The 27,901-nt window shown below is 41.8% G+C and overlaps 1 protein-coding gene and 1 long non-coding RNA gene across 2 annotated transcripts in view; both read right to left on the reverse strand.

Moving 5' to 3' along the window:
- Positions 1-18,417, reverse strand: part of cndp1 (carnosine dipeptidase 1) — a 41,765-nt gene extending 23,348 nt beyond the window's left edge. Inside the window, exons 1-4 of the mRNA XM_069717244.1 lie at positions 18,368-18,417; positions 17,095-17,205; positions 2,924-3,067; positions 1,138-1,300 (exon numbers count right to left, since the gene is read on the reverse strand). Coding sequence (XP_069573345.1) covers positions 1,138-1,300; positions 2,924-3,067; positions 17,095-17,205 — 418 coding nt within the window. The 5' untranslated portion in view covers positions 18,368-18,417. The remainder of the gene's footprint in view (positions 1-1,137; positions 1,301-2,923; positions 3,068-17,094; positions 17,206-18,367) is intronic.
- Positions 18,418-25,461: 7,044 nt separating this feature from the next.
- On the reverse strand, positions 25,462-26,688 carry LOC138631992 (uncharacterized). The gene is made up of 3 exons (XR_011311774.1): positions 26,599-26,688; positions 25,950-26,032; positions 25,462-25,571 (listed from the first exon to the last, which is right to left on the reverse strand). It is a non-coding gene; the product is annotated as an uncharacterized lncRNA (long non-coding RNA).
- Positions 26,689-27,901: the final 1,213 nt, after the last annotated feature.

Here is a 27,901-nt window from a genome sequence, read left to right on the forward strand (position 1 = left end):
TGAAGACGTCCCGGAAGGAGGTCCCCCCTGCCAGGTTTGTCCACCGTTGGTCACATGAAGTCCCCCACAAGAACTATGGAGTCCACTGGTGGCGCCCTTTACAGGGCTCCCCCCACCGAATCCAAGAAGGCCGGATATTCTGAGATGCCGTTTGATGCTTACACACAAAAAACAGTCAGAGTCTTCCTCCTAGCAACCTGCAGACCATGAGGGTGACCATCTCACTATCTGGGAAAAACTCCAACACAGCAGTGGTCAGCTGGGGCCCTGTGAGTATTCCCACACCTGCCCGGCGCCTTTCACCCTGGGCAAATCTTGAAAAGGACAGAGTCCAGCCCCCCTCTAGGACCTTGGTTCCAGAGTGAGTGCTGTGTGGAGGTGAGCTCAACTATATCTAGCTGGTACCGCTCCACCTCCCGCACCTGCTCCCTATCTTTCCGCTACAAAGGTGACGTTCCATGTTCCAGGTTTGGCCCCGGCCTGGTCTGCCGCCTGGCTGGCATTGTATCCCACACCGATGGTTCTCCCTGTGGGTGGTGAATCCACAGGGTTGCACTTCATGTTATTTGTCCGGCCGGGGCGCATTGGCAAAGGCTCAGCCACCAGACGCTCACTGGTGAGCTCCTCTCCCAGGTCTGGCTCAAGAAGAATGCCGCCATTTCCCTCATCTTGGCAAGGTGGGTGTATCCTGTGAGCTGCTTCTCATCTTGGGTGTTTTGAACCACTGTTAGTCTGGCCTCTCCCAGACAAGACACTCAGTTATACTTAATTATACTGTATTTGTAGATACTTTCTCTATTAAGGAAACTCAAGTTTTCTAAATGATGAATAAGTAAACTATTCGCTTATAAAATTAACTTACTGACCCTTTTCTTCTACTCAAGCCCTTTCATGGCTGTTGTATATGATTTTGAATACAAATTTCCAATTAATGTTGTTTATTGCTGATTCATTCCATCAGTTGAAAATATTCCAGATGTTCTGTGCATAATTTTATATGAATTTCACAAATTCCGTCTAATAGATTTGGCATTTTTAGAACCACGTAAACCACAAGAATTTTAAATGATTTTTTTTTTTAAACAGCATTTGGCTTTGCACAATGAGTTTGTAACTGAAAAGTTTAAAGGCTGTTACCATTGATGTCAGTTAGGTTATAAGGATCTGTTGCCCAACCATCTTCGAGCTTCGCTGGCTGGACATCTACGTGACCGTAGACACACACTGTGTGCTTGCTGGGGTCAATGCCAAACTGAGCTGTCACCACTTTAGGCAACGCCAAAGTTTGTCCGTCTGGAAGCTGCAGATAGAAAAGGAGGGTTAAGATTAGCACAAGCTGCTGCACAGTCACATAATTTACTTTTTCAATTCCTCAATCATTTTGATTTGAAGGTCTTAACTTCTTTGCAACCCTGCAGCAAGTGCTTTGCTTTTATGGGTTGAAATGGTACAGAACAGTATTAAGTAGCTATTTTCCTCAAATATCAAAGGAATGCCAATGCTATACAGTTTGTAATATTATGAGGGATAATCTTACAAGAAGGCAAATCTATAGTAATATGTTTCAGCTCTGTTTTTGTTAGATAAACATATCACTATACTGCAGTTTAATGTAGAAAGTAGAACGATCATCAACTTTTGTTTTTACCATTCAGTAAGACAACAAACCTTTTAATTGTATGTTGCTTCTAATTATTAGTGAGAAACTGAGGATGTTAACCTCTATTTGACGTCAAACACAGTATGGACCCTATTTTCATACCAGTGCAAAGGTTGTTTCATCGTGGATCCGGATTTAATACTGTGCAAGGGGCTTTTTTCCACGTTATCATCAAATTGCTATTTTCATGGCTCAACATTAACACGGCTGCGCCAAGATGGGTGGAATGACACAAGGGGTGTGTCAGTAAAGATAGCTTGTGTAGTGCAATTTTGGTGTCATGCAAGATCACAGAATGTGACACTGCATCATTTATGCATGATTGGTTAGCGCAATTCATGCATGAAAGGTTAACAAATTCATGCATTCATTGCATCTTAGGTCATTTAATTAATGATTGTAAAGTACATTATACACACCGCATATCCAAAGCTCACAATGCAATTAATCTATTCATACCCCAACATCTGTGAAGTTAAGAGCATATTGCTTTTCATCAGCATTGTTCATAAATGAATTGCACCAGAAGCTTTGTATGCATATGCTTTGTGTATGCACATTTACTTACTTTTTATTCCTAAACATTGTTCCAGCATCTGATTTCCGTACAGTGGATGAGTGTTCTTTGTTCACTTTGACATTTAATTAATGATGAAGTAGCAAATACAGTTTTGATTGATTATTCACATTTCCAGTGCATCATCTGATATGCCGATCTTGACACCCCAAAACCCTTGACGCTCACAGCTGAGACTTTTGAGGCTCTCTACGCTGGGGTGAGTATCTTGGTTGTTGATGCATTCAAGGGCTGATTTGATTGGTCATTATTAAAGTGACACAAAATGACACACCTTCTTTCTACTTTAACACTGCGCCATGCTTGTGTTTGTGTTCACAAAATTACCAAAAGAGTTGGCCACACCTCTATGTACTCTCAGGACACAGAATTTACACCTGCTTTTGCACTGCACCTAGTTTGACAAAAAAATAGAGCCCTTTAGGTTTACTGAGTTTGGAAGCAGCATAGATATGTCTCAGTCAGTAATGAGGAGGTAGATTGAGTCCTGACCGCTTTGCTCCTTTTCTGAAGTTTAACAGCTCGTTTGCCACTGTCACCCTCCATGAAAGCTACCCTTTTTTGACATGCAGAATAATTACTAACAGATAGGTTAGTAATTCATTAAAAAGCTTTAATATCTTGAACAGTGTTTATGAAAGGCAGAAAGGGGGCTGAATTTGTTGAGAGACAACTATCTCACTAACTTCTTGTTCTCCAATGTCCACTAACTCCACAGTCCCTCCCATGAGCCTCAGTTTCTGAGCTGCCGTCTCCATCATACGGTGTAGGTCTGGTCTCTTCAGCACATTGCTGGAGTCGCTTTCGATTGCAACCCAGTCTCTCAGAGCCTGAAACACACATACAAACATACAAATTTCAAAACATCTTCACTGAACTTGATCAAATCCCCTTGCTTCCCTGCAGATTTGATAATATGTGTTAATGTTTTAATCAGTATTTCCATCAGCCTGTTAAAACTGATAAAACAAAAATGGTTTGTGTCTAAAAGCCATAATCCACTGAATTCACACATGGTGTGCAAAGATTTAAGGGATTTTAACAGTTTAGTACAAAAATGAAAGACTGGAAAGCAACAGCTCCACCAAGTTTCCAAAGCTGTTAACATGTTACTAAAATGGATTGATGAAAAATAGACAGTCACTTAGATGCTTGTAAACAGAACCTTAGACCCTAATTCCAAAGCGGAAATGACAAGAGATGTGAAGAAGCAGCCAACAAGAGAAAGAGAGAAAACATGTTTTGCAGTAACCCTGCAATTGACTGCTCTGTCGCACACTTCCATGTGCGCATGCACATGACATGTTTAGTAGTGTGCGTGTGCACTAGAGAGCAGAGCTCCCCCAAAAGCCATTGTGCATTTTGAACCCTAGAACAGAGACATTTTCCTGCTGAGTTCAGATTTGTTTGTAATGTTTAGTAAAACTGGTCAAAGTCTGTCTGTTGTCCTCCCAAACTGTCCCCTCATTCCTGTACCTGCTGTATAGCAGGAGGACAGAGGAGTGACCATAGACTGTGTAATGACTGAAAATGATGACTGATGTCTGTTTTTTTTTTATCCTGTCTTAACTTCACTCTGTATTTTGATGTCAGTGAGATATTTTTGAGTTGATACTGACTTCTGCTGTAAACATCTTTATTGCAGCTTCAAAACAATATTTTTTGTTAAATAAGTGCAGAGGTCTGGGCTGCTGATACTCAATCTTTGTTTGCTGATTAATAAATAAAAAAAACATACTGCACAAATATCAAAGTAAAATGTGTTTTTTCGTGGCGGTTGAAGTATGCAGATCCTTTACTGAAGTAAAAAGTAATAATAACACTGAAAATACTCCACTACAAATAAAAGGCCTGCATTTGAAAATTACATTTCATTCTTTTATCCAAAGCGACTTACAATGAGTGCATTCAACCATGAGGACAACAAGAATCAAGAAAGTACAATTTTCTTCAAGAAAGCCAAACTACAAAGTGCTGTAAATAAGTGCCATTTAAGTGCTACTAAAGTGCTACTCTGTTTTTTTCATCCTGTTGAGCCATCTATTCCTTCAACTCTCAGGAGTAATGATTTCATCAACTTCTTCACTGATACGATTGTTACCATTGGGGAAAAGAATTGGGCAGATCCTTCCTGCCACTGTCACTGATGTGTTGCAAAGCACAGCAGCCCTGGAAGCAACCGCGAGATCAGATCTCTCCGAGCTAACTGCAATTATTTCCTCATCTGGATTACCTACCTGTCTCTTGGATCCCATCCCAACTAAACTCCTCAAAGAAGTCTTCTATTTAATTACTACTTCCATATTAGATCAGATTAATCTGTCTCTTTTAACAGGCTATGGTGGTACACAGGCTATTAAAGTGTCTATAATCAAACCTTTAATTAAAAAGCCTGCTCTTAATCCAGCTGTTTTAGGAAATTACAAACCAATTTCCAAACTAACTTTCATTTCTAAAATCCATGAAAAAGTTGTTGCAAATCAACTTTGTGATCATTTAGAGTCTGTTTGAAGATTTTCAGTCAGGCTTTAGAGTACATCACAGCACAGAAACAGCACTGGTGAAAGTTACAAATGATCTTCTAATAGCCTCAGACAATGGACTTGTTCTTCTGGCCCTCGGTGCTGCTTTTGATACAATTGATCACACGATTTTATTACAGATATTTGATCATGTTACGAGGTTCAAATCAACTGCATTAGACCGGTTAAAATCATACTTATCAGATAGATTTCAATTTGTTCATGTTAGGACTGACTCTTCCAGACAAACAAGAGTTACTGTAGCTATGGAGTTCCACAAGGCTCAATGTTAGGCCTAATGCTTTTCACTCTGTACATGCTTTCATTAGGAGATGTCATCAGGAAGCACTGCATAAACTTCTATTGTTATGCAGATGACACAGCTATATCTTTCTATAAAATCTGACGAAACAAATCAGTTGGTAAAAATTGTACAGATTCAATTCAAAAGATGTCATGGGGATTGGACCGAGCTAATTCTGGAATCTGACAGCAGCTCGTCCTCCTTAGACGTCCCGCCTGCGGCTCCTGCTGCCTTCGGGTGGGTCGAAGCCCTGCCTTGTCATCATCCCCCGGAGAGGTCTCCCGAGCCCGTCCTGCCCCGTGGTCGTCCTCCGGAGCAGTCACCCGAACCCGTCCTCCGGAGCGGTCACCCCAGTCCGTCTTCCCCCGTGGCCGTCCTCCGTCCATCTAGGTTTCCCTTCTCGTGTCTTGTGTTGTTGTGGTCCTCCGTCCCCCCTCCTCCGGTCCCCCCTCCTCCCACCCAGTCCGGTCCAGTTTTGGTCGTCCAGAGGCTCCCTTTGAGGGGGGTACTGTCAGGAGTCTGGTTTTTTCCCTCTGTTTTGCCCCCTTTGATCACCTCTCCTCCTGTGTCCCCTCAGTCCCCTGTCTGCTTGTCTGTGGCCACGCCCCTCACCAGTCCCAGCAGATGCAGCCACTCACCCCTGATCACCACCTGCAGGTGTGCTGCATCTCCCTGATCACCTCCCCGGACTATATGTACCCTGCCCCTGCACTCCTCTGGTTGTCGGTTCATTTTTGTTAGCCACCCGTCCGTCCTCCGTCTGTGCTCCGTCCGTCCTGTTCCTCCCGCGGAGCTCCCTGTCAAAGTCACCAGTCGGTAGAGTTGCCCTCCCGACTCGGAGGATTATTGACGCCGTTCCTTCCGCTGGTCTGCCAGCTGCCCTGCCTGCCGTGTCTCCCCGGATCTGTCGGTCGAGTTGCCCTCCCGACTGGAAGCAAGTGGACACGATAGGTGCCACCTTTTGGTTTGTTTGTTTTTGTTTAATGCAATAAAGACTGTATTTTGGAACTGATACCTAAGTCTGTGAGCTTGCATTTGGGTCCTTGTAAACACCACCACATGACAAACCTTTGTGTAAATACAAACCTGGTGGGTGGCCTCACGGTTTTTAAATAGATACATAAAGTCTAAATAAAATTTCAAAATTTTTGCTATGCTCATACCATGTATGACCCAGAAGCAGATTTAAAATTTTGATGCAAAACGGCCAAATTGTAAGGCTTTGGTAGCCCGTTTTCTTCAAAAGTTTGAAAACGACACTCATAGGAATGACTTCCTGCTTAAACAAAGAAACAGTAGCTGGTGTAAAGGTGACATTTTGATGGAACATAGAACTGAAAATTCTCTTCTGAAAAGACATGACATATGTCAACCCTTAGTGGGTTCTATAATATAGGTAGTCTGGAACTGCAATATAAAGTTTGATGCAAATCGGCTCAGTCAAAGATGTTTTATACAAACCTGTTTAAAACTAGTTGCTGCCAGAGTTGCCAGTGTTGTTATTAATTTCTGTAGACACTGCCTGAGCCAGAGCGTGTCTCTGCTTCTGTGCCTCAGCAGAGCAGTAAATATCCATGTTTTTTAATGCACCAAGATCCATGTATTTTTTATTATATGTATGAATAAATATTGTTTGTAAATATCAGGGATCCTCAAAGTTTTCTTCTTTGAAAAACTACCCATGTGAGCTTTGAGAACCCCTGTCAAGGATGAGTTTGAGAGTTACTAAACAATGTTTGATGAGTACACATATCCAGGGACTTCCCTAAAGTGCTTTGTCTCCAGGTTTAACCCACTGCAATAAGCTTTGGGTTGCCACACAGGTGACACCAGTTCTAATCAAGATCTTCTGAAGTCAGAAGAAGATAAGGTCAAAGGCTTGCTAGAAAGACTGTTCACTTTCTTTCTAGACATCATGTCACTGTGTATCAATTGACTGGTTAACATCCTACTGGAAAATCCTCTTGGCCTTTTTCACTGTTTGCTGAAGTTGGAGTTTCAAAGGGATGCTTCCCTTGGGTGGGAATAGCTTCAGTTGGGATTTACGTGAAGATGCTTGGCTGAGGTTGATGTGGCTTCTGTGTGGGGGTGCCTGGACCCCTTTATAATTTCTAGTTCATCATTAGGGCCCGAGCACTGAATGGTGCGAAAGCCCTATTGTAGTGCAAGGAGTTACATAACATATTTAACATTCTCAAAAAGTCATGGAAGTTGGTAAACACGTAAGTCCTGACAAAAAATTACGTATTTTTGTGGTTACGCATGTGGGCGTGGCCAAATGGCTCACTAGCGCCCCCTAAACTGATGCAGTGGCTACATTTACCAACATGCACGCAATTTGGTGGACATGTGTATCACATCTAGATGTACAAAAAAGTTCCATTGCACCATGTCCTGCGAGATGAAAAGTTATCAAAATAATTTGTTTTCGTCGAACGCCTGTGGCGTGGCGGCTGTGGCGTGGCAGCCATTTTGAGCGTCTCACCATAAAACTACAAGTTGCTCTTCCTCAAACATTACATGTTTGATAATAGTTCCACCCTGAAGACAGTTGTATGGTAATAATCTGTCATTTAATTAGTACTTCCATATTAGATCAGATCAATCTATCTCTTTTAACCGGCTGTGTACCACAGGCTTTTAAAGTGGCTGTAATTAAACCTTTACTTAAAAAGCCTACTCTTAATCCAGCTGTTTTAGGAAACTACAGACCAATTTCCAACCTGCCATTTATTTAAAAAATCCTTGAAAAAGTTGTTGTAAATCAACTTTGGGATCATTTACAGAGGAATGGTCTGTTTGAAGATTTTCAGTCAGGCTTTAGAGTACATCATAGCACAGAAACAGCACTGGTGAAAGTTACAAATGATCTTCTGATAGCCTCAGACAATGGACTTGTCTCTGTACTTGTTCTTCTGGACCTCAGTGCTGCTTTTCATACAACTGATCACACGATTTTATTACAGAGATTGGAAAATGTTACACGGATCAAAGGAACTGCATCAGACCCATTCAAATCTTACTTATCAGATAGATTTCAGTTTTTTCATGGAAACAATGAGTCTTCCAGACAATCAAGAGTTAGTTTAGTTTCACAAGTCTCAATGCTAGGCCCAATACTTTTCACTCCGTACATGCTTCCATTAGGAGATATCATCAGGAAGCACTGCATCAACTTCCATTGTTATGACACGGAGCTGTATCTTTCTATAAAACCAGACGAAACAAATTAGTTAGTAAAACTTGAAGACTGTCTGAAAGACATAAAGGCCTGGATGACCAAAATGTTCTGCTTCTAAATTCAGACAAAACGGAAGTTATTGTACATGGTCCTAAACACCTCAGAAACTCTTTCTGTAATCACTTAGTTACTCTAGATGACGTTGTCTTGGCCTCCAGCACCACTGTGAGAAACCTTGGAGTCATCTTTGATGAGGATTTGTCCTTTAACCACCAGATAAAGCAAGTCTCCAGGACTGTCTTCTTTCATCTACGTAATATTAATAAAATCAGGAAAATCCTTCCTCAGCGTGATGCAGAAAAATGAATTAATGCGTTTGTAACTTCTAGGCTAGATTGTTGTTAGGATGTCCAAATTACTCATTAAAAATCCTGCAGTTAATTCAAAATGCTGCAGCAAGAGTATCGATGGGATTTAGCAAGAGAGATCATATTTCTCCTGTTTTAGCTTCTCTTCATTGGCTTCCTGTTAAATCAATAATATAATTTAAAATTCTCTTGCTGACTTACAAAGCTCTTCATGACCAGGCTCCATCTCATCTCAGAGATCTTATAGAACCATATAATCCTGACAGAGCATTTCACTCTCAGAACGCTGGCCTGCTTGTGGTTCCCAGAGTTTCCAAAAGTAGAATGGAAGGCAGAGCCTTCTGTTTTCAGGCTCCTCTCCTGTGGAACCAGCTCCCAGTTTGTGTTCGAGGGGCAGAAACCCAAAACTGTTCGACTCAAAACTTTTCTTTTTGATAAAGCTTATAGTTAGTGATGGCTCAGGTGGCCCTGAACCATTCCTTAGTTATGATCTTATAGTCCTCGGTGCTGGGGGACCTTGTTATGCACTGAGCTTCTTTCCTCTCACTCTTTCACTCTCTATAACTCATATCTGACCATTACATCTCATTAACTTCATGTAGTTTCTCTCCCATAGTTTTTGCTTATTGTCTGTTGCCTCTCCATTCAGTTCCCTCGCTTGAGTAGTTCCTGTTCTTTCTTTTGCAGTTGTCTCCGGCCATGGAGATTAATTTCTCTGCTCTGTGATTGTTGGCCCCACCAACAGTTCATGTCTTGTATCTCTATGCTGTCCTTTTCTCTCGGCTCTCGGCTCTCCCCTCAACCCCAACTGGTCGAGGCAGATGGACGCCCACTGCTGAGCCTGGTTCTGTCGGAGGTTTCTTCCTACTAAAAGGGAGTTTTTCCTTCCCTCTGTTGGAGGTTTTTCGCCCTTAATTGGAGATAAAGTTTATCTGAATTTAAGGAGCAGGACCACACCTCAAACACTCCTCTTCCGGCCATGTGCCTACAAATACCTGCCTATCCGGCACATCTGTCTGCTACTGGTGTACATGCGCTGCTCCCGTTGGAAAAAATAATTTCCAAACGAACTGTCACCAAAAGTCCCATCAGAAAGAGGGACCGTTATCACCACTCCGATTACGAGATAAGTTATCCGAATTTCTTCTAACTTCAAAACTCGCAGTCAAAACCCAACTTCACAAACCACTGATGCTAAACCGTTGTCGTTTGTTTGCGTTTTCCCACAGGTGTAATCAACAGAATCATCCCCTCTGGTGGCGGCGTCGCAGGTGGAGACTCGAAAAAAAAAACATATATATATATAATAACATATATTAAAAAATAATTTAAAAAAAAAGGAATCAGCAATCTCCACATTTTTCCCCTAATTCTGATGCTCATTCAAGGGCTTAAGTAACCAGCTCCAGATCGGTGCATCCCCCCAATTTATCGATCGGCTGTGCCCATTTAGGGAACAGGGCTCCCAGATTCATCGGTCCTCTAACATCATCAAACTGCCGCACCCATGCGGGCACCGAGATGCCTGTCCGGATTCGTCCGTCACCATCTCATTGGGCTGCAGAGGCCATTCAGGCACCGAGATGCTCATTCCAGACTTGGCCATCCCCAATTCCATCCAACTACAGGTCTCACGTGGGTGTAGAGGGCCACCTTCGGACTCGCCAGTCCTCTAACTTCACCAAACTGCAGCACGTATGCAGGCACTGAGATGCCTGTCCGGATTCGTCTGTCCCCATCTCGTTGGGCTGCAGCACTCAGTTTGGGCACCAGCAGGCCCGTTCCTGGTTCAAGTTCCTTTCAGGCACCGAGATGTTCGTTTCCATTCCGCTTCGTCCATCCTCCGTTGCATCAAACCGTGGAGTTCCTGTCGGGCACCGAAATGCCTGGTTCTGTCCAGCTTTGTCTGTCCCCGTTTCATCAAACCACAGAGTTCCCGTCGGGCACCGAGAAGCGTCGGGCACCGAGATGCCTGTCTCCGTCCAGCTTCGGCCATCCCCCGTTTCATCAAAACCGCAGAGTTCCTGTTGGGCACCGAGATGCCGTTCCCATTCTGCTTCGCCTGTTCCCCCATCCCATCAGTCCACAGAGGCCATTCGTTCACCAAAATGCCAGTTCCAGAGTTGGCCATCCCTCATTTCACTCAACTACAGGTCTCATTCGGGCTCTAGAGGGCCAGGTTGAATTAGTCAGTCCTTCCATTTCCTCAGATTGCAGCACTTGGTCCAAGCACCGAGATGCCAGGTTTGGGCACAGAGATGCCGGGTTCGGGTTATTCCATGGTTCTACCAACATTTAATCATCCAAGCAAAACAAAGGATACCGACCAAGTCTCTGTCCACCATATCTCGAGATGTTGCTGCCTGACAGACCTAATGCAACACTTCCTAATATTCTGTGAAACATGTTCACTGGTATCACGTTAGCCTGGGCACTTGTATGTAATTTTGAACTTTAGTTTGTGCCTCACTTTTCCTATTTCCACCCCTACGAATGGCTGTTCCCTTGCTGTATTTTTAAGCTTTTTATAATAGCGTCAGTGTACAGATCCATTGATGCCTGTTCCGTGTTTCTGAGATAGCATGGACTTTCTTGAGCTCGTATTTTGTTGGCTGATACTGCGCTTTTGTCCAACACGTGGTTGGGCTTTTTGCATCTATGCCGTTTTTGCAGGGCATTCGTCCGTGCAACTGTGCTCTCTTCCGCATGCCCCACACTCCTTGCACCGCTGCTATCGTTCCCGACAGTTATCTTGCGACCGTGGTATCTTTGTTTGGAACTGAACGGCTTTCGGCTAACTGCATTGACAGACTGACTGGCTGTATTAGCAGCAGGGCAACCCATTACCTTTAGCTGCTGTTGCGATGACTCGTGAGCGTGCAATGTCAATCGCTTTCTCGAGCGTCAAATCCGGACCGCGACGGAGTAGTTCTCCCGGACTCTTGGAGAGCTCGTACCGAAAACATCTGGTCTCTAATCATCTCATCCCCATTAGGGTAGTTGCAGTCTTTTACTTGCAGCTCTAGTTCAGTCACAAACTGGTCGAAAATTTCACAGCCCTTTGTATCTTTTCATGGAACTTATATCGCTTGAAAACGGAGTTAGCTTTGGGCGTTCCTTTCCGCCACTCACTCTCATTTGTGTCATCTACATCCCTACATCTCATTGCCAACTGTAACGGTGTCACCTCTGCGATTAACCGTACCACCCAGCCGAGTTTCGGTTCCGAACGGCTGCCGTTCCTTCTGCCAATCTTTGGGGCTCCTCATGGTGGCGGATTTTCTCCACCAAATAGCCATCTTATTAAGCAGTTTTTCCAAAACTCCCTCCATCATACCCTGACGCAACAGAACCATCATCGCTTCCATTCCATGGGAGTAGGGGCCATGATCCATGATCCATTCTGGTGACCTCCCTGTCGTCAACATCAATGGCAGAGAAGAGGCGCCTCCCTCGCCTTCACATCCTCCGTGCGTTGTCTCGCACGGCCGTTACCTGCTCACTTTTCATGCCCGAGTCGAACATGTTCTCGACCTTTTTCACGCCTTCGATGTATTCCACTGCTGCATTGCCACCCTTCCTTTAAACTACTTTCTGCGTGCCCAGGAACCAATGCTCTTGCTCCTTCTTCCATGTCCTGTGAAAGGCTGAATCAACTCTCGTCAATCAATTCATTCTGGGTCATCCTGGGCCATGTTCAGATTGGCTTCCAAGCTGCTCCTCACTCATCATGGCTCCAGGAGCTGTGCATGGATTGGTCTTCACTGCTTCATCAAGGCTTTTTGGGGATCTGCAAGGCCCAAGAGCCGCAGTGAATTCTCAGCTGAGCCTTCCCCAAACTGCATGTCCTGCTCAGCTCCAACGAATACCACCGTACCATAATCGATAAATTATGTTCATACCCAATTGAGGTGGAGGTCCTTGCTAGTTAAAGAGGAGTTTTTCCCTCCTAGCTTATGTGGGAATTGTTGGGTTTCTCTGTCTAATATTGTAAAGTTCTGCTGTAAGGACTTTAATGTGTTAAGTGCCATGAAATAACGTGTGTTGTGATTTGGTGCTATATAAATAAAATTGAATTGAATTGAATAGTCATAGCGCCCCCTGCTAGCAACAGGAATTTTTTTGTGAAAGTGCGTCACCAGGGCGATGCGGCAACATTTGATGTTGCGCCATGACACGGAGTTGATGTTTAAGGTCCAGGGATGCTCCAAACCTCACAAAACTGTGCACAAGCATCAGGCGTGGTAAACTCCGTGGCCGCTTCCATCCCCGACCCGCTGGTTCCCCAACATGCAACATGCGAGGGCCCACATATCACTGCTTGCAGATTTAATTTGAGACTGTAATCTGTGTTGCTGCTTCCCAATGTTTTGTCAACCTAATGCAGGAGAAAATATTAGGAACACCTCTCAGTACTGTTCAACAGCTCCTCAAACTAAAATCAACATAGAAATTATATCAACCACGTCCGTCTTTTTGATGGTGAAAAAACTGAAGGAGCATCTCAGAGATGGCTCTATTTTATAAAATATAAGGTAATTATTTATATAATCTTTCATTTACATGTTTTGCAGCTGTATATTTTCAAACAGGAAGGAAACCGTGCCCTTGGATTTAATTTTGATCAAAATCTGTTTCAAAGTGCTACACGTCTCACATGGGGCTTTGCGCTATAAGCAAACAATCCAGCCGAAAATATTGAGATATACAGTGGTGTGAAAAAGTGTTTGCCCCCTTCCTGATTTCCAATTTTTTTGCATGTCTGTCACACTTAAATGTTTCAGATCATCAAACAAATGTAAATATTAGTCAAAGATAACACAAGTAAACACAAAATGCAGATTTTAAATGAAGGTTTTTATTATTAAGGGAGAAAGAAAATCCAAACCCACATGGCCCTGTGTGAAAAAGTGTTTGCCCCCTCCTGTTAAAACATAACTGTGGTTTATCACACCTGAGTTCAATTTCTCTTGCCACACCCAGGCCTGATTACTGCCACACCTGTTCTCAATCAAGAAATCACTTCAATAGGACCTGCCTGACAAAGTGAAGTAGACCAGAAGATCCTCAAAAGATAGACATCATGCTGAGATCCAAAGAAATTTAGGAACAAATGAGAAAGAAAGTAATTGCGATCTATCAGTCTGGAAAAGGTTCTAAAGCCATTTCTAAAGCTTTGGGACTCCAGCGAACCACAGTGAGAGCCATTATCCACAAATGGAGAAAACATGGAACAGCGGTGAACCTTCCCAGGAGTGGCCAGCCGATCAAAATTACCCCAAGAGCGCAGCGACGACGCATCCGAGAGGTCACAAAAGACCCCACAACAACATCCAAAGAACTGCAGGCCTCACTTGCCTCAGTTCAGGTCAGTGTTCATGACTCCACCATAAGAAAGAAACTGGGCAAAAATGGCTGCATGGCAGAGTTCCAAGACCAAAACCACCGCTGAGCAAAAAGAACATTAAGGCTCGTCTCATTTTTGCCAGAAAACATCTTGATGATCCCCAAGACTTTTGGGAAAATACTCTGTGGACTGACGAGACCAAAGTTGAACTTTTTGGAAGGTGTGTGTCCCGTTACATCTGGTGTAAAAGCAACACCGCATTTCAGAAAAAGAACATCATACCAACAGTAAAATATGGTGGTGGTAGTGTGATGGTTTGGGGCTGTTTTGCTGCTTCAGGACCTGGAAGACTTGCTGTGATAAATGGAACTATGAATTCTACCGTCTACCAAAACATCCTGAAGGAGAATGTCCTGCCATCTGTTCATGACCTCAAGCTGAAGCCAACTTGGGTTCTGCAGCAGGACGATGATCCAAAACACACCAGCAAGTCTACCTCTGAATGGATGAAGAAAAACTAAATGAAGACTTTGGAGTGGCCTAGTCAAAGTCCTGACTTGAATCCTATTGAGATGCTGTGGCATGACCTTAAAAAGGCGGTTGGTGCTGGAAAACCCTCCAATGTGGCTGAATTACAACAACTCTGTAAAGATGAGTCGGCCAAAATTCTTCCACAGCGCTGTAAAAGACTCATTGCAAGTTATCGCAAACGCTTGATTGCAGTTGTTGCTGCTAAGGGTGGCCCAACCAGTTATTAGGTTTAGGGGGCAAACACTTTTTCACACAGGGCCATGTGGGTTTGACTTTTTTTCTCCCTTAATAATAAAAACCTTCATTTAAAAACTGCATTTTGTGTTTACTTGTTGTCTTTGACTAATATTTAAATTTGTTTAATTATCTGAAACATTTAAGTGTGACAAACATGCAAAAAAATAAGAAATCAGGAAGGGGGCAAACACTTTTTCACACCACTGTATATATCTCGCTATTTTGACATCAAAATTCAGAGAAAAAATATATTGGGATATGAATATTGGTCCATATGACCCAGCAAGGCTGAAATATGCATTCGGTCTTGCACTATATTCCTGCTGAAAGCGCTCAGCTGAGTGAAGATAGTTTAACGAGGTAGGAGTGAGCCAATGGAGGTAAATAACCGGTCAGTGGTACGTCACAAGCGGTAACTTGCGATACGTCTGCTATGAGCAAACTTCTCCAAGTGGTATTATATACAAATCGAATTGAAACGAGCCAGTGCCAGAAATTAACCAGAAGAGTCGCAAGTTGTTGTTAATCCCTTTGGACACTGACAGCTCTAGCTCTGTGTGTGCCTGTGACGAGAGCTGCAGAAGTCTGTGTAAATGAAGAGGCGGGACTCTATCTTTAGCTGTTTTCGATGTGTGGACACAGCTAGTATTGACACTAAATTGACACTTTTACTCGTATGAAGGTCGTGCTCCATACCAGATAATTGTTTCAGCTGTCTCATCCTTAATATGTTCTAACGTCTTTAAAAACATCCTAAGCATATAAATAAAATGTTAGCAAAAACATTTGTTTATCGTTTTTATGGCATGTTATCCTACTATTAAATAATAACATTTTGGGTACATTGAAAATGTGGCAGTGAAATAAAAATTTCCCCCAAAAAATTTGACTTGGGGCACAATGTCACCTATGTTGTGACAATGTCATGAAAAACATTTCAGGAATGTTTACACACAATATTTTTGGAATGTTCATAGAGAACATGATTCTACTTTTAAGAAGAACATTTCTGGAACAAAAAATAAAACATACTTCCTGATCATAGCATAACTAAGGCACAATATTTTCAGAACATTTATGAAACAAAAAAACTCCCTGGGATGGCTGATTGGTGTAGAGAGTGAACAGAAAGAGGACTGAAGCCCTATCAGAGCTGAAGTGGACCAGAAAGAGAGGTGAGTCCTCTCAGAGTCCCTTTTCTGTTTGTCCACTTTTTGGTCCAGTGTAAGGGCACTGAGTTTCGTTCATTTAAAGAGGACCAAATGTGAAAACACCCCGATAAGTGGTTCACTTCTGAGGGATCTTTGTTCAGTTGGACTGTCACTGACTAATCAGTCCGAGTTCATTTGCAAGACTGAAAGGGACCAAGTTTGAAAACACGGACAATCTGACAGTCCTGTGTTTCCGTGTTGATGCAAAGTGAAAGGAAATTATTCAAAGGTGACATAGTGTGCTTATTTCCCCTGGCTCAACAATCTTCAAGAATTGAGAGCTATGACTATGGAGACTGTTATGAATAATATCTATTGAGTTAGTAGCTAAAACATAAAGTTAATTGATAGCATTTCACAGCATTTTTGGTTGCTTTACAAGACCTGGAACACACTGCCTGCATGACATGTGCATCAACCCTCCCCGACTGCACAGCTGGGGTTCACTTGCATGTGTATGTCCACACGGGCAGCAGTTCCTATTGAATCAATGAGTTTTTCTGCACAATTTAATGAATGCGTTCCTCATCTAGTATGTCCCAGGCCTTACCTGTTGCTGTGTGGTGTGTTTTGGAGTAAATGTTAAAAGACCAGCCACACCGCATATATCACATGCAAGTCATTCCTCACGTGTTTTCATCTAGAGAATAGACCCAACGTCAATTTTTTAGGGTTGCAGGTTCCCAGCAAAATAGACAGGGAAATGATTTATGATCACATGTGCACTATATTATCATTATGATTGTATTATGTTGATATTTAACCAGATTAAGGGTGGGGTTTTCCTGGTGCTCTCTCTCTCCTCTCTCTCTTTTGTGTTGGTGTGAGCCTATGTGTGTCTGTTTGTCTCATTCTGGATGGATGGATGGATGGATGGATGGATGGATGGATACTTTATTAATCCCCAAGGGGTAAACAGAAATCACATGCTTCCTTTTTGGTTGCAACTCATCACTTGTCAAACCTCAAAAATTCAATACTGATGGCCATTATCAAGATAATACTTATTGATTGAATGATAGGATTTACAGCCGCAGCACCTCTGGTGACATGTAGACGGTGTGGACACACAAGAAACCGAGCGGCACCTGCGCAGCACAGGAGAGTGAGTTCCAGGGCTAAGGGTTGTTAAAGTAAGGAGTAGAATGTTTTGTACCTCCACATATTCTTCTTGGTGGCTGTTGACGTATTGAGCCAGCTCCGTGTACTTGAAAGCATGGGCAGTACAAATGACCAGCAGGATGGAAGGCAGTACTTCAGGATTCATCTGTTAAGAGAGTCAGAAACTGAATGGGTGATACTGCAGATATTTGTATAAATAGGTCATTAGTATATCTGACTACTCAGAATGTTCCCATAGTAACACATCCAGGGCCATGACATGAAATGACAAGAGTCCAGTGGTTGGGTGCAGAGTACCCCAAACACAATAAAAACAAAAATAAAATGGAATATATATATATAAACTTGTGAATATGTTGTCTTATTTAGTCTGGGGAAGTAAGTTTTCTGTAATCCTGACCTCCCCATCAATTTACACAGTAAATTCACATCTTTGGAATAAACTCTCTTGAGTTCAAATCAACTATTTTTGCTTGTACATATGAGACCATCGGATACACTCTCAAGCAGAGTGAAAGTAACTCTTTTCTTGGAGTTGAATTTTAACACTTTTCAGGAGTTGAACCTGAACTCTTTGGGAGTTAAAACTCAACTCTCATGAAGAGTACATTTTACTTTAACCTTGAGTTGCTTGAATGTGAACTTTTTTACAGTCAACATTTAGAAGAGTGAATTATTTGACATTCATGGGGTTAAAATTTCATCACGCTATAAAGGTTTCAGGTAATACTGACTACAGGATGACATAATCATCACAAATGTATACTTAACAATTATACAGTGTGATTATATGTAGTCTGCACAATTAATGTTGCATGAAAACTGTGTAAGAAGTTGCAAACTGACTAATGTCATGTGACTGTGATTGGAAGATATGTTACGTTCCTACCTCGTACACTTATAGTTTTGAATGATATCCCGCTTTTTATTTGTTATTATGTCTTCATTGAAATATTGATAAACAGCATGTTTTAACAAAACTAAATGTAATTTCTGCCCATCACTTAGATTTAATTTGGTTGCTTTATTCTCAAAAGTTATGAAGAAATAACTAAGGCATGCTGGGAAATGCTAATACAGCAACAAAGCAACACCCGGAGTAGTGTTGAATCATGCTCCTCAACACTCAGCGAATGAACCCTAAAATATTACCCCACCAGAGAGTAACACTGAACACAAGCTGGACTTAGAAAATAAACTCCCCAAATCAAACTCTTTGTTTAACTCCAGGATATTTCACTCCAGAAATTTGCTGTGTAACGTCTCCCATCTCCCACGAATATGTACTTAAAGTACCTTCGTCTTACCTTTTCTCTGCAAGAGTAGTATGTGACAGTCTCCTCAGGCTAGTGGACTGTGGCCCCATGTTGTTGGCTGGACATTTATACACCCTCCCTTCAAATCACTCTCCTGCTGAGCCCAGGGGTCATTCAGTCAAACATTTCCTGACACAGTGCCAAGACAGCTGACAAATTAAATATTTAATAGCCAGAATAATTATACTCTAATCTATTGATCTCGTTCCAACAATGCACAGTGGGTGTTTCAGCAGGCGCAAAGGAGCATGTGAAATTCCTTTTGTTTGTGTTATTGAATTTTCAAGCAAACACAGGCAGTTACACAAAAGCTGAGTGGCTTTTCTTGTTCCAAATTAGGTAGGTGTCCCATTGCGCTGAACTTAAGGTTGAGTTACTTGTAAGCATTCCCAGGTGACATTCAGCCCTATTAAAGAATTACCCCATGCAAGGTTGTTCTGAAAACATTTAATCCCATCACCTCTTCATATTCATTAGATAAATTGTTCAACCCCGCATGTGACAGGACAAGAGCCTGGAGATTTGTCACACCCTCATGAAAACAAAGGCAAAGGGACGTCAAAAAAGCCCTTAGCTGACAACTATGACATTTTTGTATGTTGTTACATTTACACAATGTTTTATTTTCCGAACATCCCTGCATATGTGTGCAGAGTCCCCTGATGTGACCAAATACACAAATGCATTTTTTTCAAGAAGGGTATACCTGTAGGTGTCTCTCTGTATCCAGCCAATCACGTGAATGAAGAGTTGAGGGCATGATTGAATGTGATTGCATTGCATTACACTTTCACACCCTATAAGTTTACAAGAGCCAGCAAACCAGGAAAACCAGCTGAACAGAGAAATGGAACAAGAAAACACCTCAGGACAATTCAAAATCAAATACTGGACCCAGACAATTAAATATTAGTAACAACCAGGATAAAATGTAAAACACAGGCTGAATGCATTACCATTTTTTGTCAATCCACGTTTGAGTGCAAACATTCTACCTTTCTACCGCTTATAGAAAAACAAAAACTAATAACTAAGACATTAAATATATGTAAATTCAATCAAAGTGCACAAACTCTGCTGTTGTTTCACTGAAATCTGTCCCCAGTCAGATTCTGTGAATTGCCCTGATGTTCTTCCCCTCCCTGCTTATGAAAATACTGTCGGTAACAGAATCTGATGAGTCACAGAATTCAGCTGAATAAAAGGACAGACTGCTTGGATCTTCTGTCTAGCGCGACGACCACCATCTTGAAGCGATCTTTTCTTTTCTAATAGTCCTACCACTGAATGCTCTCAGAGACTCTTCGTAACCTGTATGAGAAAAAAACAGTAGATTAGGATGATGATTGTAACATAACAATCCACAGAAAAGGACTTGAAACAGCTTTTGCCATGTAAGTTATCCTAATTGCTATAATTCTGACCAGGAAACTTGTTTGTAAAATCTTAGTTTAAGCAGCAACTCTAATGCAGTTTTCTGTCTCGCCGATATACCGAGATTTGAAAAAAGTGTCCTTTAAATTCCCCATAAAAAGTGCCGTGAAACCTCTCTTGCCTTGTAATTTATACTAATTCTGAGAGTTCTATCTAAGAAACTTGTTTATAAACTCTTAGTATAAGCAGCAACACTTAAAAAAAATAAGCATTCTCCTGATTAAAATAAGAGTTTACAAAAAACTTTTTAGTTAGAATATACAGGAAATAAAAACTACCGATGGGAAAAACTACATGGACAAATAAAGTGACTTCAAGTCACTTTGTGTCTGCAATTTCACAGAAACCAGCATTTCAAGTCTCAATTTCTCAGCCTAATGTAAAACTGCATCACAGCGCCACGGCATAAACTAAGTGTTGACAAACAAATTTCTTCATCAGTGCTATTTTGGCACTCTTACCTATTTTATTATATGTTTTTAACACGACACTGCATTGTTGCTGTACGTGTCAGGGAATCGGCCATTATCATTTTTATTTCCTGTATAATTTATGCATGGTACTATTATACCAGACACGGTACGGTCAGTTTTCCTCAAAATTCAGAAGTAGTACAACTTTTACCTCTCTTTTAAAGCGTTTATTTCTCTAAGTGTTTACAAACAAGTTTCCTACTCAGAACTATGGCAAATGGGATAAACTACATGGCCAAAGTGGCTTCAAGTCACTTTGTGTGGACAATTTCACAGGAAACACAACGTTTCAAAAACAGCCTTATCTCAGCGAGAGAAGCTCAAATACACCTTAAAACTACATTACAATGCCACGGCTTAAGTTAAGTGTTTACGAACAAATTTCTTCATCAGTACTATGGCAAATGGGATAAACTACATGGCCAAAGTGGTTTCAAGTCACTTTGCGTCTGCAATTTCACAGAAACCAGCTTTTCAAGTCTCACTTTTTCAGCCTAATGTAAAACTAAATCACAGCGCCACGGCTTAAACTAAGTCTTTACAAACTTTCATACTCAGTATGAAACAAAGTTTCATACTCAGAACTATGGCAAATGGGATAAACTACATGGCCAACGTGGCTTCAAGTCATTTTATGTCTACAATTTCTCAGAAAATAGTATTTAAAATCTCACTTTCTCAGCCTAATGAAAAACTGCATCACAGCGCCACGGCTTAAACTAAGTAACTAATAGCAAATGATTTCAGCAGCAGCATGGGATAAACTACACGGCCACGGATTTTTCAAGTCTACTGGTACTTTTAATACTTTAATACAGATTGAATTTGTATGGTACGTACCCTCCCTCCTACTTGATTTTATGTATTACCAAACCATCCATATAAATGGAGCAGTATGACCTCAAATAATGCTAAAAACTAGCTTTTGATCCCAACCATCTTTTTTGATGTGAATATCCAATTGCATTTTCATGCACAACACAATCAGACTTCTTTTTTCAGCTCTACTCAAATTTTTAAGCACCAAGGTTTAGATGATGAGGAGAGAGAAAATTAGTCAGGATATGGGAATCCAGAGTTCTGCTACAGGTACAGACCTGTTGCAGTTTTGTACACTATAACAAAAGACGCATATGGGGCGAGGCAGACAGGAGCTGATGACTGAACAGGTTCCAATCCAGGGCACAACAATAAAACAAGTTATGCAAGGTACACAAAGACTAAAACTAACACCTAACGTGACTTGATTTGGCACAGAGTAGTTGAAGGACCAGATAATTTCAGCAGGAGAAGCTGATGAGTATACTTAGTGCAGTTTTGTCACTTGTGATAAGGAGCAGGTGAGGCGGAGCTGCGACTCAGCAGAGGACGGCTCGGCCACATTAAACAGATACTCAGAGTCAGACAAACCAACACAGGGAAACATTGGCAATCTGAGCGAGATGATGTCTGGCTGCTGTTGTGACAATGACAGAAAGTTTGAGAGTCTTTCTAAATGTCCTTCTAAAAAGGTTTAAGTGTTCCACAACAATCCACAAGCTCATATATTACATTTTCAATACAGGCCTCTTAAATACAATAATCAAACGTCTACCGTCTATACTTAAATGTCTGTATTCACTCAAATGTTAGAAATAAGTTAAAAAATGCTTAATATTTTGAAAAAGATTAATGTTTGAAAAAAGTTGAATGTTAGCATAAATGTCATGAAAGAGTTGAACAATTTAAACTTTGAATGGTTGAAATCAGTGACTATGCAGAAGTAGTTAGTGACAAAAAAAGAAAAAACGTGTGGAAGAAGTCAGAAACAGGATCTCAATAGTGTAAATGCTGAATCAGCATTCGCACAATAAAGGCCATATATTTGTTCAAATTTCACTTGGATACGGGAGAAAGCTGCCTCAGGTGTGGGCGCTAAAATAGTTCAAATAACTACTTACAAAGACTTAAATCATTTTACATGTGAAAATTTTGTGACAATCTACACAATTTGCAATGTCACAATAACATATGACCTTGTTGATTAGCTTGGAGTAAATAGTATCAAATCCACCAATCTCTATATGTCACTAATAAAAAAATTCCCTTTTGTTTTTCTAAACAAGCCTTCTTTTATCACTTTGTGGTCACTCCAGACACAAAACACTATGTTTTGTATCTCTGTCTCTTTAAATATTGCTGTTGCTCAGCTGTTCATCCTTCCACTATGTACAATGATCACAAAGAAGTAAACCTCTTTATCCAAAAGTGAAAAGACCAGAAGAACAGGTAACAGGTGCAGCACTCTGTCACTGCTAACATGGGAAGCAAACACATGCTGCGTGGCCGGCTGGTGCTTGTTTTTCATTTTGATTAGAAATATTGTAAATAAAATTAAATAGGACATCCTCACCACCCACTATGTGTTTTTTAGCCTGTCTGTCCCAAAGCGAGCTAAAACAGTAAACTGGAAACAGAATGTGGTGACCTGCAACAAGCAAACGAGGGTTGGAAGAAGAACAGAATCAAACGTTGTTGAGAAGTGGAGACATGATGAGCAAGACGAGAAGCAGGGTTGAATGGTTCACTTCTGTTTCTGTGCTCACTGGAAACATCTTCATTTTACATTTAAGGAGCCTTTTTCAGGCATTACTACGTTTGATCTGATTATATAAAGATGGATGAGGTTCATGTTTTCTTTTGTCATTCAAAAAGGTCACTTATTGAAAAAATATTCTCTTAACCCATGTGCGTGACCTGCAGAGGGATCCTGAAGATATAATATGAATAGGTGAGTAACACTAATATAAAAAGTAAAATAATTGTATCTTGTTTTTTTTTACCCTGCTGGCTCAGTCCAGGTCTGTACCTGCAGCAGAACACTGGATTCTCATAAGACCCAGGCACATTGAAATCATTCCAGTGGAACTGCTACAACAGGGGATTTGCTTGCCGAGGGAAAGTAAATCTGCACAAATGTAACTGACTGAGTTCGACTTTTTTTTGTCGAACTCTGACCGCCTGCCTTCTACAGATTTCGGACTCATTCACTACTCTCTACATAAAGTACATACCATGGTTTACTAAATAGCGATCAGTAGATTTTGTACACTTAATCAACATAATTTTGCATCAAAACCAACGGCTGTTAAGCTGAATTTTTGAATACATTGAACAAAATTACACACCGAGAATTCTGACAATCAAATAAAATTGCAGACGGTCTTGCTGTAAAAAGAAAACAGGAAGCTATTAAAACAAAGCTACATAATCTGGGAGAAGATACATAGATCATTAGCTGTGTTGTATTAATAACGTTTATTAATCTTTTTCTGTCCAATAAAAACTGTTCTACAAAAGGGCAATGAATCGCACACTGGAAAGTACAGATGTGTGTGTTGTTGTTTTTTTAAACTGTGTAAACCTATAGTACTAAAAGTGATCACACTAAGCTAAAACATTTGATAAGTGACCACCAGCAAGTTTATTGGTTCAGATGGCCAGGGACATGAGCCACCGGCAGAGCCCCTGTGGGGACATGAGCCACCGGTGGAGCCCCTGTGGGGACATGAGCCACCGGTGGAGCCCCTGTGGGGAATTGAGCCACCGGCAGAGCCCCTGTGGGGACAGCACTGTGGGGATCGGGGATAGGGGGAAGGAGGTGGAGGGTTATAGGGATCAGCTCATGGGTCTGGGAGAGTCCAAGACGGTCTGCAGCAGTATCTCTGTGGTAAGGGTTTCAAGGTAAGATAAGAAAAGCAGGAGCCTTGAGGGAACAGTGAAGCTGAACTGGAAAAAGGCTGGAAAATTGAATAGCACTGTAGTTGCTAGCTTAATATGTTCTAGTTGTGATTTGACTGCTGTCATTAACTTGGTGACTTACAAAGATCTGTGTGCTCTGTGGTTGAAGGCTGACTGTCTGACACAATACACTAAATGTTTGCTAAACAGTGCTTGCATGGACATTGTTTGATTCTGGGCCAATGGATTACATAATCGGAGACTTGGATGGTTTAAGTTTTTAGTTACCTGTTGTCATTGCGGTGCTTAGATTGGCGACTTAATTTTGACCGCATGAATCTATTCGCTCCGTATAAAGCTGACCTACTCCACCCGTCTCATTGGTTCGTTTAAAAACTCTACCTCTGGGCCACGTGATCGGGGGGAAGCGTGTCTAAAACTCCACCTCTTTAATCTCATTGGTTCATTTAAAAGTCTACCTCAGGGTCACGTAACCGGTGGTGAGCGTGTATGGGGGCTAAGGTCAGCTAAGATCAAAGGGTCCTTCCTTCTTCCTTCCTTTCCCACGGTAATTAACTATTTTTTATTACACTGCTTAATTCATTAAAATCTATGGATCATAAAAATCCTTCCTTCCTTTCCCAGGGTAATTATATAGTTTACTACACATCATGAATCATTCATCAAAGTACGCCTGCCAAGATCAAAGGGGGTACCTGATTGGAGGAAGTAAAAAAATGGGGGCGGGGCTTAAGGGTCATAAATCATTCAATCAAATCATAAAACACTTTTTGACAGACAGTGGGGCATATATCTCTGTCATTTCTGTCATGTTTATCCTGTCATGAGACCACGTCCATGAGTACCAGGTGACCCCACCATGTGACTTTCCTGCATGTTATGATCTGGTGTGTGTGAGCTGAGCGATGTCAGCATGTTCGAGGTGTTCAGGAGAGGCTGTATGTGTCGTCTTCTCACGGCACCTCTGATTTAGATAAAGTGAGGATAATGAGGAAGAGTTTGAGATGTGTTGTCTGTACTGGAGGAACACAAACGGCAGGTATGAGTGAGGTCATCCTGAGGTAATGACGCTAACTGATCGGAGTTCATCAGGCAGACGTGTGAAGAATGAGACGGACTTTCGATGCAGCAGGGAACTTTATTCAGAGTAGAAGTATAGATATATGACCTGCTTATTACACAGTGTGTATGTATGTGTGTGTGTGTGTGTGTGTGTGTGTGTGTGTGTGCGCGCGTGTGTGTGTGTGTGTGTCGCTGTACAACACAGTTAAACAGGACATGGTCCTTTGCTCGCCACTCTCACATTCTTCTTCTCTTTTCTGCAGGAAAAAAACAACATGGGTTAGGTACTATGTGTGTGTGTGTGTGTGTGTGTGTGTGTGTGTGTGTGTGTGTGTGTGTGTGTGTGTGTGTGTGTGTGTGTGTGTGTTTACATGCCTGTTGTTCTGACAGAGGACACACTCGGTGCTGTAGGTGGTTCCATCAGTACCACAGACAGGGTCGTACTCCCTGCTGCAGAGTTCTCCTTCGTACTGTTCACAGTGGTTCTGTTGGAGTGATGTGGACCAGAGTGTATCAGTCATGTGATGCTGAGTCAGGGTTTTTAAGGAGTGTTGTCAGAGTGTCATGTGATGCTGAGTCGGGTGTTTGGGAAAAGGTCCACCTGGCATTAACAACCTGTCCTGGTGATCCAATCACAGGTGATAATAATAACACGTGTGTGGCTGGCATGACCACCTCCCTGCTCTATGTGCACATAAACACGTACGTCATGTAAATAAACATGTAAATGACCATGTAAGCGTGTAGCAAGGCCGGGGAGGTCAGCAGGTTAAAGTCCAACAGCATCCGCATCAACAATATCTAAAGCAACAGGACGTGCAGACGGAGATTTTTTCCTTTCATGAGTATTTTCATCATCTCACCTCCATCAGATCAGGTGGAGTTGCTGAAAACATTGTCGTCTCAGTGCCGCCTGGAGTCCCAGTGTCATCCTCCTGTGTCAGGACTACACACACACACACACACACACACACACACACACACACACACACACACACACACACACACACACACAAAACAAGCCCTTTATGTGTGAGTGGCCTTTTGTCCGGAGGAATGTCCCCCCGCTCGGTCTCTCTATCCTTCTGCTCCTGTTGTCTGAAACTCACGGAGTTACTTTCGTCTGAAAAACTTGTTTCAGACCTGCCGGGCTTCAGCGTAACACACAACTTGAAACAACATCCTTCCTTCTGACTGTCAGCGCTGCCGCCTGCCCTCAGGTCTGAAATCACAGCTGCTGTCACCACCAAACCACCACTGACACTCAACACTCGTGCTGTGCCAGGGAGACTCATCATAAACAGTGGAGTTACGTTTCCTCTTTCTATCGTGTCCTGCTTGTCGAGACAGTAACACACCGTCCTGCTGTCTTCTGACCCACATACGCTGCCTTATCTCTACAACATCCTGTTTACCAACAGAACCCCGAACCCTAACATCTCTCCGCTCCTTTTCAGAGGACACGTGAGACGTGTTGTTGAGAAGATGTTTTTGTGCTGTGAGTGAACTCACCAGAGACGGAGAGCAGCAGGACAGAGCAGAGCAGGATGGTCCGCTTCATGGCTTCACAAGGGGGACGTGGAACTGTGAGCAGCAGGTGTGTGTTTCACACGTCAGGCTGTCTTTATCTACACAACCTGTCGGGCTGGCTGGAGCAGCCCCTTGATTGGCTGCACTGAACAGGTCAGGTGATACTCCTGCTGAGTATCATCTGGGCCACAGATCCGGTTCTTCCTCTCTGCAGAGCTGCATGCTCTCACCATGACACCAGGTGGAGGGTTGAGTTGAATATCCAAAACTTCCAACTCTGTATTTTCACAGGGGGAGCACAGATGTGGGACTTTCTTCAAACATTTAATGAAAGACATTTAACGAAGAGATTGAGTGATTTTCACTGAAATGCTTAAAGATCACTTCCCTCTACGCATCCACGTGTCACCGACCAGTTCAGTTTCTAAACCAAAATCATTTGGAATAAACAGAAAACTGAGTTCAGACATCCAAAGTTTGCTGTTTGTCTGTTTTTCTATGAGAACATGTAAAACTTGAAAATGACTCCCCTTGTTCAGTACTGTGGGGTTCAGGCTCCGCACCTCTGGCAGCACAGTGCCTGATTGGTAGGTCGCAGTCATGGGGTGTATCTGTACCCGAGGAGGAGGCGTACAGTGTTTGTGAGCCTGCAGTACCAAACTCAGGACAAAATGACTCCGGTGAACCACAGCAACCTCCGTCAGGTCAGAACGACCACTTCAACAGGACAAATACTGACACACAGAACCTCCTGAAGAACCTCTCATAATTCTAAAATATTTCTAAAATATTTCTTTTGTATTTCACAAATATTTCTCTCATATTTCTCTGTATTTCTCTAGTATTTTTCTATTATTTCTCTCATGTCTCTAGTATTTCTCTAATATTTCTCTAGTATTTCTCTAATATTTCTCTAGTATTTCTCTAACATTTCTCTAATATTTCTCTAATATTTCTCTAACATTTCTCTAATATTTCTCTCCTATGTCTGTCATATTTCTCTAATATTTCTCTATTATTTCTCCAGTATTTCTCTCATATGTCTTGAGTATTTCTCTAATATGTCGCCAATATTTCTCTAATATTTCTCTATTATTTCTCTCATAATGTCTCTGGTATTTCTCTAATATTTCTCCAATATTTCTCTAGTATTTCTCTATTATTTCTCCAGTATTTCTCTATTATTTCTCCAGTATTTCTCTCGTATGTCTTGAGTATTTCTCTAATATGTCCCCAATATTTCTCTAATATTTCTCTATTATTTCTCTCATAATGTCTCTGGTAT

This window comes from Brachyistius frenatus, unplaced genomic scaffold (assembly GCF_029030835.1).
Source record: "Brachyistius frenatus isolate BFR_SWC_R1_liver_20210118 unplaced genomic scaffold, ASM2903083v1 Contig_171, whole genome shotgun sequence".
Taxonomy (NCBI): Eukaryota; Metazoa; Chordata; class Actinopteri; family Embiotocidae; genus Brachyistius; species Brachyistius frenatus.